The sequence below is a fragment of the Salvelinus alpinus genome, chromosome 5 (assembly GCF_045679555.1).
Source record: "Salvelinus alpinus chromosome 5, SLU_Salpinus.1, whole genome shotgun sequence".
NCBI classification, from domain to species: Eukaryota; Metazoa; Chordata; class Actinopteri; order Salmoniformes; family Salmonidae; genus Salvelinus; species Salvelinus alpinus.
Genome location: NC_092090.1, coordinates 100,954,284 through 100,967,446, shown reverse-complemented (window position 1 = coordinate 100,967,446; position 13,163 = coordinate 100,954,284). Strand labels below are relative to the sequence as shown.

Sequence of the window (13,163 nt, the reverse complement as noted above, 5' to 3'; positions counted from 1 at the left end):
GTATATAGCCTCTACTGTATATAGCCTCTCTACTGTATATAGCCTCTACTGTATATAGTCTCTCTACTGTATATAGCCTCTCTACTGTATATAGCCTCTGCTGTATATAGCCTCTCTACTGTATATAGCCACGCTACTGTATATAGCCTCTCTACTGTATATAGCCTCTACTGTATATAGCCTCTACTGTATATAGCCTCTCTACTGTATATAGCCTCTCTACTGTATATAGCCTCTACTGTATATAGCCTCTCTACTGTATATAGCCTCTACTGTATATAGTCTCTCTACTGTATATAGCCACGCTACTGTATATAGCCTCTCTACTGTATATAGCCTCTCTACTGTATATAGCCTCTACTGTATATAGCCTCGCTACTGTATATAGCCTCTCTACTGTTTATAGCCTCTCTACTGTATATAGCCTCGCTACTGTATATAGCCTCTCTACTGTATATAGCCTCGCTACTGTATATAGCCTCGCTACTGTATATAGCCTCTCTACTGTATATAGCCTCTACTGTATATAGCCTCTCTACTGTATATAGCCTCTCTACTGTATATAGCCTCTCTACTGTATATAGCCTCTACTGTATATAGCCTCTCTACTGTATATAGCCTCTCTACTGTATATCGCATCTCTACTGTATATAGCCTCTACTGTATATAGCCTCTACTGTTTATAGCCTCTCTACTGTATATAGCCTCTCTACTGTATATAGCCTCTCTACTGTATATTGCCTCTCTACTGTATATAGCCTCTACTGTATATAGCCTCTACTGTTTATAGCCTCTCTACTGTATATAGCCTCTCTACTGTATATAGCCTCTCTACTGTATATAGCCTCTACTGTATATAGCCTCTACTGTTTATAGCCTCTCTACTGTATATAGCCTCTCTACTGTATATAGCCTCTCTACTGTTTATAGCCTCGCTACTGTATATAGTCTGTCTTTTTACTGTTGTTTTATTTCTTTACCTACCTATTGTTCACCTAAAACCTTTTTTGCATTATTGGTTAGAGCCTGTAAGTAAGCATTTCACTGTAAGGTCTACCTACACCTGTTGTATTCAGCATTTCACTGTAAGATCTACCTACACCTGTTGTATTCAGCATTTCACTGTAAGGTCTACCTACACCTGTTGTATTCAGCATTCCACTGTAAGGTCTACCTACACCTGTTGTATTCAGCATTTCACTGTAAGGTCTACCTACACCTGTTGTATTCAGCATTTCACTGTAAGGTCTACCTACACCTGTTGTATTCAGCATTTCACTGTAAGGTCTACCTACACCTGTTGTATTCAGCATTTCACTGTAAGGTCTACCTACACCTGTTGTATTCAGCATTTCACTGTAAGGTCTACCTACACCTGTTAGTATTCAGCATTTCACTGTAAGGTCTACCTACACCTGTTGTATTCAGCATTTCACTGTAAGGTCTACCTACACCTGTTGTATTCAGCATTTCACTGTAAGGTCTACCTACACCTGTTGTATTCAGCATTTCACTGTAAGGTCTACCTACACCTGTTGTATTCAGCATTTCACTGTAAGGTCTACCTACACCTGTTGTATTCAGCATTTCACTGTAAGGTCTACCTACACCTGTTGTATTCAGCATTTCACTGTAAGGTCTACCTACACCTGTTGTATTCAGCATTTCACTGTAAGGTCTACCTACACCTGTTGTATTCAGCATTTCACTGTAAGGTCTACCTACACCTGTTGTATTCAGCATTTCACTGTAAGGTCTACCTACACCTGTTGTATTCAGCATTTCACTGTAAGGTCTACCTACACCTGTTGTATTCAGCATTTCACTGTAAGGTCTACCTACACCTGTTGTATTCAGCGCACGTGACAAATAAACTTTGATTTGAAGATACATCTAGGTATGTTATATTTTTATATATTCTATGATAAGCTTCTGATTTGATAAAAGCCATATGTGTTGTATGGTTCTAAGAATGTTGTAGCTCTGGCATAGTGCTGCTAAGTCTATATTTATAAACGTACTATTTAATATTGATGTTGGAACCGTAAAATCTGTTAGACACAGAGAGACTGGCCTCACAACAGACCGATGTCTTTCAAGTATTGGGGATAGATAGCTGGTATTGAATTGTGTCCACAAGGTGGCGGTCTGTAATCATTTTACTTACGCTATGGTTCTACTGTCCCCTCTACACAAGTTCTGGACTTACTGTTTGAAATTAAATAGTGGTATTACTTTAAATAAGTTACACAACAACTCAGTACATGGCTCTGCTTTGAGAACAATGGACACAAGTGGACACAGAATTCTAATTTCCTTGAGAAAAGAGAAGTAACTAATTAAGTGTTTTATAACACCAAGGACAGATATAGGACACACGGACATGAATTTCCCTTAGACATGAATCATGCAAACGCTTCATGTTCTATTGTGACTGTAACGAATCTCGTTGGTGGAAAGGACCAAGGTGCAGCGTGGGAAGTGTTCATATTCTTTAATCAAATACGCAACACTAAACAAAAACAACAAACACGACAAACGTACAGTCCTGAAAGGTGAAACAAACACTAAACAGGAAACAACCACCCACAAACACAGGTGGGAACAGGCTACCTAAATATGATTCTCAATCAGAGACAATGATAGACAGCTGCCTCTGATTGAGAACCATACCAGGCCAAACACATAGAAATACAACACAAGGACAACATAGAACACCAGACATAGAATGCCCACCCAAACTCACGCCCTGACCAACCAAAACAGAGACATAAAAAGGATCTCTAAGGTCAGGACGTGACAGTGACACGCATTAGTGAGATTCAAACCTGTGATCTTGAGTTCTCCGTCCATGGATTTAGTCCACTGCACCACCAGGATGGAGCGAACATACCATGTTTTATTACACATACAAAGCTGTTCGTTTTAGGCTACTCAAACAGACCCCATTTCAAAGTAAACAAGAACTCATTAAGATCAGGTGAGGCCAAATAGTGGGCGCGGCCTATCACATCTGAACAAGATAGAGGATAGAGAGATGTATTATTGACTGTATGTTTGTTTTACTCCATGTGTAACTCTGTGTTGTTGTATGTGTCAGAACTGCTTTGCTTTATCTTGGCCAGGTCGCAATTGTAAATGAGAACTTGTTCTCAACTTGCCTACCTGGTTAAATGAAGGTGAAATAAATAAATAAATAAATATGTTTTTAAATAAAGCAATTGTACACGCGGGCGTGCTAAACAACAGTACTGCGGTCACAGGTACGAGGCTGAGCCGAGCTTGCTTCTAGACAAACCAAATGTTAGGCTAAAAGCAAGGGGAGATAATGTCTTGATGCTTTTTGTTTTACAGTGGAGATCAAGTTTATGAATTGGCTGGCTGGGCTGATGGGACACTGGATGAGTAGCGAACAGAAAACAAGATTCCCATTTTTGCGTCAAAGGCTTTTTTTATTTACAACGGTTTGGTCTGAACAATGCTTGTTTTGACCAACCTGTTGTAGTATAACTTTATTAATGTTCTAAGAAGGTTTTCTTGTATACTACATTATATACTAAGCACTAAACGTGATCGAGGAATACTACAGAGTGTAAACAGGAGTATTTTATATATATATTTTTTAAATGTGGGATTGGTTGATTCTGATATTTTCCAAGTGGGAAACTCAAAGCTTATTTTTTTTTCTACGAGTTTCCAAGTCAGAAATGTCAGAGTTCCCGAGATGTCTTTTTAAAAGCGGTTTCAGTCCTGACATGAAAAGACAAACTACAAGTCAGAGGCCACGCCAGTGCTAATTACTGCTGTTAGTGCTGTTTTTCAAATAACACTTAGGTGCACTAAGCAGGCTTCACTTAGTAACTTGCTTCCAATAACAGTTGGGTCTTGGCTGGGTTACAGTAAAGCCCTTTGACGTGTTGTGAAGAGGGCTTTTAAACAATGTGGGAGTAAGACGTATATTGGAATTGACCGATTTAAAATATGTTGAAAACAAAAGGCCTTTGAATGTGATTGATTTGCTTGTCTCCTAAGGCGTGGATGGGGTCAGTGACAGATATAAGAATTTGATTGGTTGCCTCAAGTTTGTGAGTGATTTGATTGGTTGTCTCCCCAGGTGTGGGTGGGGTCTGTCACAGAGATCCGCTCTGAGGACCTGGATGCCCAGGATGAGGACACGCCCCCTGAGGAGCTGCAGGTGATAGTGACTCCGCCCTCTAATGGCCACCTGGCGCTGAAGAGCGCCCTCACCAGGCCCCTCTTGAACTTCACCCTGCAGCACATCCATCTGGGACAGCTGCTGTTCGTCCACAGTGGTAAGACCTGATCCTAAACCTGTACAAACTTAGTCTTCTAGTGGAGTTGTAGTAGTAGATACCAGAGGGGTGTACTGTAGTAGTAGATACCAGAGGGGTGTACTGTAGTAGTAGATACCAGAGGGGTGTACTATAGTAGTAGATACCAGAGGGGTGTACTGTAGTAGTAGATACCAGAGGGGTGTACTATGGTAGTAGATACCAGAGGGGTGTACTGTAGTAGTAGATACCAGAGGGGTGTACTGTAGTAGTAGATACCAGAGGGGTGTACTGTAGTAGTAGATACCAGAGGGGTGTACTGTAGTAGTAGATACCAGAGGGGTGTACTATAGTAGTAGATACATGAGGGGTGTACTATAGTAGTTAGATGTAGTAGTAGATACCAGAGGGGTGTACTGTAGTAGTAGATACCAGAGGGGTGTACTATAGTAGTATATACCAGAGGGGTGTACTATAGTAGTAGATACCAGAGGGGTGTACTATAGTAGTTAGATGTAGTAGTAGATACCAGAGGGGTGTACTATAGTAGTAGATACCAGAGGGGTGTACTATAGTAGTTAGATGTAGTAGTAGATACCAGAGGGGTGTACTGTAGTAGTAGATACCAGAGGGGTGTACTATAGTAGTAGATACCAGAGGGGTGTACTATAGTAGTAGATACCAGAGGGGTGTACTATAGTAGTAGATACCAGAGGGGTATACTATAGTAGTAGATACCAGAGGGGTGTACTATAGTAGTAGATACCAGAGGGGTGTACTGTAGTAGTAGATACCAGAGGGTTGTACTATAGTAGTAGATACCAGAGGGTTGTACTATAGTAGTAGATACCAGAGGGGTGTACTATAGTAGTAGATACCAGAGGGGTGTACTATAGTAGTAGATACCATAGGGGTGTACTATAGTAGTTAGATACCAGAGGGGTGTACTATAGTAGTAGATACCAGAGGGGTGTACTATAGTAGTAGATACCAGAGGGGTGTACTGTAGTAGTAGATACCAGAGGGTTGTACTATAGTAGTAGATACCAGAGGGGTGTACTATAGTAGTAGATACCAGAGGGGTGTACTATAGTAGTAGATACCAGAGGGGTGTACTATAGTAGTAGATACCAGAGGGGTGTACTGTAGTAGTAGATACCAGAGGGTTGTACTATAGTAGTAGATACCAGAGGGTTGTACTATAGTAGTAGATACCAGAAGGGTGTACTATAGTAGTAGATACCAGAGGGGTGTACTATAGTAGTAGATACCAGAGGGGTGTACTATAGTAGTAGATACCAGAGGGGTGTACTGTAGTAGTAGATACCAGAGGGTTGTACTATAGTAGTAGATACCAGAGGGTTGTACTATAGTAGTAGATACCAGAGGGGTGTACTGTAGTAGTAGATACCAGAGGGGTGTACTGTAGTAGTAGATACCAGAGGGGTGTACTATAGTAGTTAGATGTAGTAGATACCAGAGGGGTGTACTATAGTAGTTAGATGTAGTAGATACCAGAGGGGTGTACTATAGTAGTAGATACCAGAGGGGTGTACTATAGTAGTTAGATGTAGTAGATACCAGAGGGGTGTACTATAGTAGTAGATACCAGAGGGGTGTACTATAGTAGTAGATACCAGAGGGGTGTACTATAGTAGTAGATACCAGAGGGGTGTACTATAGTAGTTAGATACCAGAGGGGTGTACTATAGTAGTAGATACCAGAGGGGTGTACTATAGTAGTAGATACCAGAGGAGTGTACTGTAGTAGTAGATACCAGAGGGGTGTACTATAGTAGTAGATACCAGAGGGGTGTACTATAGTAGTAGATACCAGAGGGGTGTACTATAGTAGTAGATACATGAGGGGTGTACTATAGTAGTAGATACCAGAGGGGTGTACTGTAGTAGTAGATACCAGAGGGGTGTACTATAGTAGTAGATACATGAGGGGTGTACTATAGTAGTTAGATGTAGTAGTAGATACCAGAGGGGTGTACTGTAGTAGTAGATACCAGAGGGGTGTACTATAGTAGTATATACCAGAGGGGTGTACTATAGTAGTAGATACCAGAGGGGTGTACTATAGTAGTTAGATGTAGTAGTAGATACCAGAGGGGTGTACTATAGTAGTAGATACCAGAGGGGTGTACTGTAGTAGTAGATACCAGAGGGTTGTACTATAGTAGTAGATACCAGAGGGGTGTACTATAGTAGTAGATACCAGAGGGGTGTACTATAGTAGTAGATACCAGAGGGGTGTACTATAGTAGTAGATACCAGAGGGGTGTATTATAGTAGTAGATACCAGAGGGGTGTACTATAGTAGTAGATACCAGAGGGGTGTACTATAGTAGTAGATACCAGAGGGGTGTACTATAGTAGTAGATACCAGAGGGGTGTACTATAGTAGTAGATACCAGAGGGGTGTACTATAGTAGTAGATACCAGAGGAGTGTATTGTAGTAGTAGATACCAGAGGGGTGTACTATAGTAGTAGATACCAGAGGGGTGTACTATAGTAGTAGATACATGAGGGGTGTACTATAGTAGTAGATACCAGAGGGGTGTACTGTAGTAGTAGATAGCAGAGGGGTTTACTATAGTAGTAGATACCAGAGGGGTATACTATAGTAGTAGATACCAGAGGTGTGTACTATAGTAGTAGATACCAGAGGGGTGTACTATAGTAGTATATACCAGAGGGGTGTACTATAGTAGTATATACCAGAGGGGTGTACTATAGTAGTAGATACCAGAGGGGTGTACTATAGTAGTAGATACCAGAGGGGTGTACTATAGTAGTAGATACCAGAGGGGTGTACTATAGTAGTTAGATGTAGTAGATACCAGAGGGGTGTACTATAGTAGTAGATACCAGAGGGGTGTACTATAGTAGTAGATACAAGAGGGGTGTACTATAGTAGTAGATACCAGAGGGGTGTACTATAGTAGTTAGATACCAGAGGGGTGTACTATAGTAGTAGTAGTAGATACCAGAGGGGTGTACTATAGTAGTAGATACCAGAGGGGTATACTATAGTAGTAGATACCAGAGGGGTGTACTATAGTAGTAGATACCAGAGGGGTGTACTATAGTAGTAGATACCATAGGGGTGTACTATAGTAGTAGATACCAGAGGGGTGTACTATAGTAGTAGATACCAGAGGGGTGTACTATAGTAGTAGATACCAGAGGGGTGTACTGTAGTAGTAGATACCAGAGGGGTGTACTATAGTAGTAGATACCAGAGGGGTGTACTATAGTAGTAGATACCAGAGGAGTGTACTATAGTAGTAGATACCAGAGGGGTGTACTATAGTAGTAGATACCAGAGGGGTGTACTGTAGTAGTAGATACCAGAGGGGTGTACTGTAGTAGTAGATACCAGAGGGGTGTACTGTAGTAGTAGATACCAGAGGGGTGTACTGTAGTAGTACATACCAGAGGGGTGTACTATAGTAGTAGATACCAGAGGGGTGTACTATAGTAGTAGATACCAGAGGGGTGTACTATAGTAGTTAGATGTAGTAGATACCAGAGGGGTGTACTATAGTAGTAAATACCAGAGGGGTATACTATAGTAGTAGATACCAGAGGGGTGTACTATAGTAGTAGATACCAGAGGGGTGTACTATAGTAGTTAGATGTAGTAGATACCAGAGGGGTGTACTATAGTAGTAGATACCAGAGGGGTGTACTATAGTAGTAGATACAAGAGGGGTGTACTATAGTAGTAGATACCAGAGGGGTGTACTATAGTAGTTAGATACCAGAGGGGTGTACTATAGTAGTAGTAGTAGATACCAGAGGGGTGTACTATAGTAGTAGATACCAGAGGGGTATACTATAGTAGTAGATACCAGAGGGGTGTACTATAGTAGTAGATACCAGAGGGGTGTACTATAGTAGTAGATACCATAGGGGTGTACTATAGTAGTAGATACCAGAGGGGTGTACTATAGTAGTAGATACCAGAGGGGTGTACTATAGTAGTAGATACCAGAGGGGTGTACTGTAGTAGTAGATACCAGAGGGGTGTACTATAGTAGTAGATACCAGAGGGGTGTACTATAGTAGTAGATACCAGAGGAGTGTACTATAGTAGTAGATACCAGAGGGGTGTACTATAGTAGTAGATACCAGAGGGGTGTACTGTAGTAGTAGATACCAGAGGGGTGTACTGTAGTAGTAGATACCAGAGGGGTGTACTGTAGTAGTAGATACCAGAGGGGTGTACTGTAGTAGTACATACCAGAGGGGTGTACTATAGTAGTAGATACCAGAGGGGTGTACTATAGTAGTAGATACATGAGGGGTGTACTATAGTAGTTAGATGTAGTAGATACCAGAGGGGTGTACTATAGTAGTAAATACCAGAGGGGTATACTATAGTAGTAGATACCAGAGGGGTGTACTATAGTATTAGATACCAGAGGGGTGTACTATAGTAGTTAGATGTAGTAGATACCAGAGGGGTGTACTATAGTAGTAGATACCAGAGGGGTATACTATAGTAGTAGATACCAGAGGGGTATACTATAGTAGTAGATACCAGAGGGGTGTACTATAGTAGTAGTTACCAGAGGGGTGTACTATAGTAGTAGATACCAGAGGGGTGTACTATAGTAGTAGATACCAGAGGGGTGTACTATAGTAGTAGATACCAGAGGGGTGTACTATAGTAGTAGATACCAGAGGGGTGTACTATAGTAGTAGATACCAGAGGGGTACCAGAGGGGTGTACATTCATTATGATCTAGGATCAGGTCCTCCCCTGTCCATATAGTCATATTCATTATGATCTAGGATCAGGTCCCCCATGTCCATATAGTCATATTCATTATAATCTAGGATCAGGTCCCCCCCTGTCCATATAGTCACATTCATTATGATCTAGGATCAGGTCCCCCCCTGTCCATATAGTCATATTCATTATGATCTAGGATCAGGCCCCCCTCCGTCCATATAGTCGTATTCATTATGATCTAGGATCAGGTCCTCCCCTGTCCATATAGTCACATTCATTATGATCTAGGATCAGGCCCCCCTCTGTCCATATAGTCATATTCATTATGATCTAGGATCAGGCCCCCCCCGTCCATATAGTCACATTCATTATAGTCTAGGATCATGTACCCCCCCCCGTTCATATAGTCATATTCATTATGATCTAGGATCAGGCCCCCCTCTGTCCATATAGTCATATTCATTATGATCTAGGATCAGGCCCCCCTCTAACCGTATAGTCATATTCATTATGATCTAGGATCAGGTCCTCCCCTGTCCATATAGTCATATTCATTATGATCTAGGATCAGGCCCCCCCATGTCCATATAGTCATATTCATTATGATCTAGTATCAGGTCCCCCATGTCCATATAGTCATATTCATTATGATCTAGGATCAGGTCCCCCATGTCCATATAGTCATATTCATTATGATCTAGGATCAGGTCCCCCTCCGTCCATATAGTCATATTCATTATGATCTAAAAGGCAAAACTGATCCTAGACCATTACTCCTACTCTGAGACGCTTGATAACTACGAGCCCTTGAAGCTTATTGTCCTGGGGCAGAAAGGAATCAGAGACGTTTGTTTTATTTGTGTCGTTCCCACTAAAAGGTGCCATGTCTGGAGGGTTCAACTTCCAGGTGAACGACGGAGTGAACTTTGCCCCCCGACAGATCTTCAGCATCACAGCCAGCGCCCTGGTCCTCAGCCTGGAGATTAACAGACCTCTCAAGGTGTTCCCAGGTAACTAACTCCTCCCTTTTAATAGAAAAGTTGTTCCACCTCTTAACTAGATAGCGCCTTCCTGGTAACCCTTTGCCCTTTAACCTGGTTCTGTAGCTTCTCCCCTTAGCAACGTGAGGTGCGTTCAGTTCGCTTGAACTTTTACTACGTTGCGGAACGGTTTGTACCGAACGACACGTTCCCCCCCCAAAAAACGTTCTTGTACAGATTTTTTAAGATAAGTTTGCTCCCGTTTGATGGGTGTGGCGAGGTGTGACTTGAAAACAAATGAGTGACTTATTTAAAGAGAAGTGGCCATGCTGACAGCGTTCCCCAACCCACAACCCCACCCCGTTTAAAAAAAAACCTGGCCGTTCAGTTCAGCACTGTTTCCGTTCAATTGAACGTTCCAGAACGCAGCTCTTGTACTCAATCTGGAGAACAGTCCCTTCAAGGTGTTCCAAGCACTGGAGGCTGGTGGGAGCAGCTATAGAAGGACGTGCTTATTGTAATGGCTGGAATGGACTAACCGGGTGACCCACAGTAACCCCCCCTGGTTTCAGAGCTGGTCATGGGTGCACCTCAGCCACGCTCAAGGTCATAAACGATATCGTAACCGCCATCGATAGGAAACAATACTGTGCAGCCGTATTCATTGACCTGGCCAAGGCCTTTGACTCTGTCAATCACCACATCCTCATTGGCAGACTCGACAGCCTTGGTTTCTCTAATGATTGCCTCGCCTGGTTCACCAACTACTTCTCTGATCGAGTTCAGTGTGTCAAATCGGAGGGTCTGTTGTCCGGGCCTCTGGCAGTCTCTATGGGGGTGCCACAGGGTTCAATTCTTGGACCGACTCTCTTCTCTGTTTACATCAATGATGTCGCTCTTGCTGCTGGTGATTCTCTGATCCACCTCTACGCAGACGACACTATTCTGTATACTTCTGGCCCTTCTTTTGACACTGTGTTAACAACCCTCCAGGCGAGCTTCAATGCCATACAACTCTCCTTCCGTGGCCTCCAACTGCTCTTAAATACAAGTAAAACCAAATGCATGCTCTTCAACCGATCGCTGCCTGCTCCTGCCCGCCTGTCCAACATCACTACTTTGGACGGCTCTGACTTAGAATATGTGGACACCTACAAATACCTAGGTGTCTGGTTAGACTGCAAACTCTCCTTCCAGACTCACATCAAACATCTCCAATCCAAAGTCAAATCTAGAATTGGCTTCCTATTCCGCAACAAAGCATCCTTTACTCATGCTGCCAAACATACCCTTGTAAAACTGACCATCCTACCAATCCTCGACTTCGGTGATGTCATTTACAAAATAGCCTCCAAAACCCTACTCAATAAATTGGATGCAGTCTATCACAGTGCCATCCGTTTTGTCACCAAAGCCCCATATACTACCCACCACTGCGACCTGTACACTCTCGTTGGCTGGCCCTCGCTTCATACTCGTCGCCAAACCCACTGGTTCCAGGTCATCTACAAGACCCTGCTAGGTAAAGTCCCCCCTTATCTCAGCTCGCTGGTCACCATAGCAGCACCTACCTGTAGCACGCGCTCCAGCAGGTATATCTCTCTAGTCACCCCCAAAACCAATTCTTCCTTTGGACGCCTCTCCTTCCAGTTCTCTGCTGCCAATGACTGGAACGAACTACAAAAATCTCTGAAACTGGAAACACCTATCTCCCTCACTAGCTTTAAGCACCAGCTGTCAGAGCAGCTCATAGATTACTGCACCTGTATATAACCCATCTACAATTTAGCCCAAACAACTACCTCTTTACCTACTGTATTTATTTATTAATTTATTTTGCTCCTTTGCACCCCTTTATTTCTGTCTCTACTTTGCACTTTCTTCCACCGCAAACCAACCATTCCATTGTTTTTTTAGTTTTTATTTTACGTGCTGTGTTGTACTCACTTCGCCTCCATGGCCTTTTATATTTTATTTATTTATACATATATTTGTTTGCCTTCACCTCCCTTATCTCACCTCACTTGCTCACATTGTATATAGACTTATTTTTTTATTTTTTTCACTGTATTATTGACTATATGTTGTTTTACTCCATGTGTAACTATGTGTTGTTGTATGTGTCGAACTGCTTTGCTTTATCTTGGCCAGGTCGCAATTGTAAATGAGAACGTGTTCTCAATTTGCCTACCTGGTTAAATAAAGGTTAAATAAATAAAAAAAAAAAGATAGGCCTACTGCATTTGCCCAATCACTTTAAAGTACCACTTAAGTCGTTTTTGGGGGGTATCTGTACGTTACTATTTACATCACTACATTCCTAAAGAAAATAATGTACTTTTTACTCCATACATTTTCCCTGACACCCAAAAGTACTTGTTACAATTCTAATGCTTAGCAGGACAGGAAATGGTCCAATTTACACACTTATCAAGATGATATCCCTGGTCATCCCTACTGCCTCTGATCTGACGGACTCACTAAACACAAATAATTCATTTGAAAATGATGTCTGAGTGTTGGAGTGTGCCCCTGGCTATCCATACATTTTGAAAAAAACAGGACAATTGTGCCATCTAGTTTGTTTAATTTAAGGAATTTGAAATGATTCATACTTGTACTTTTGATACTTAAATATATTTTAGCAATTACGTTTACTTTTGATACTTAAGTATATTTAAAACCAAATAATTTTAGACTGTTACTGAAGTAGTATTTTACTGGGTGACTTTCACTTGAGTTATTTTCTATTAAAAGGTATCTTTTACTCAAGTATGACATTTGGAGACTTTCCACCACTGCCAATCACAAAATGGACTCCTCCTAGCCTCTACCCCCATATGCACTGGTAGAGATGTGAAAGGCAATGGCGGCTCCTCAGAGGAAAAGGGAGGATCTTCCTCTGTGAATTTAATAAAAAAGTGAAACATTAAAGTTTAGATAAACTATTCACTTGACCAAATAATTGATTAAAAAACACACCGTTTTGCAATGAAGGTCTACAGTAGCCTCAACAGCATTCTGTAGGGTAACACCATGGTATAGCCGGAGGACAGCTAGCTTCCGTCCTCCTCTGGGTACATTGACTTCAATACAAAACCTAGGAGGCTCATGGTTCTTACCCCCTTCCATAGACTTAC

General features: G+C 41.9%; 1 protein-coding gene across 2 annotated transcripts in view; it reads left to right on the top strand.

The window, feature by feature from the left end:
• LOC139577348 (chondroitin sulfate proteoglycan 4-like) overlaps window positions 1-13,163 on the top strand; it is an 85,986-nt gene that overhangs the window by 46,453 nt on the left and 26,370 nt on the right. For both annotated transcript variants that reach the window (XM_071404400.1, XM_071404399.1), the window contains exons 10-11: window positions 4,115-4,313; window positions 9,922-10,053. In XM_071404400.1, the coding sequence (XP_071260501.1) occupies window positions 4,115-4,313; window positions 9,922-10,053 (331 nt within the window). The remainder of the gene's footprint in view (window positions 1-4,114; window positions 4,314-9,921; window positions 10,054-13,163) is intronic.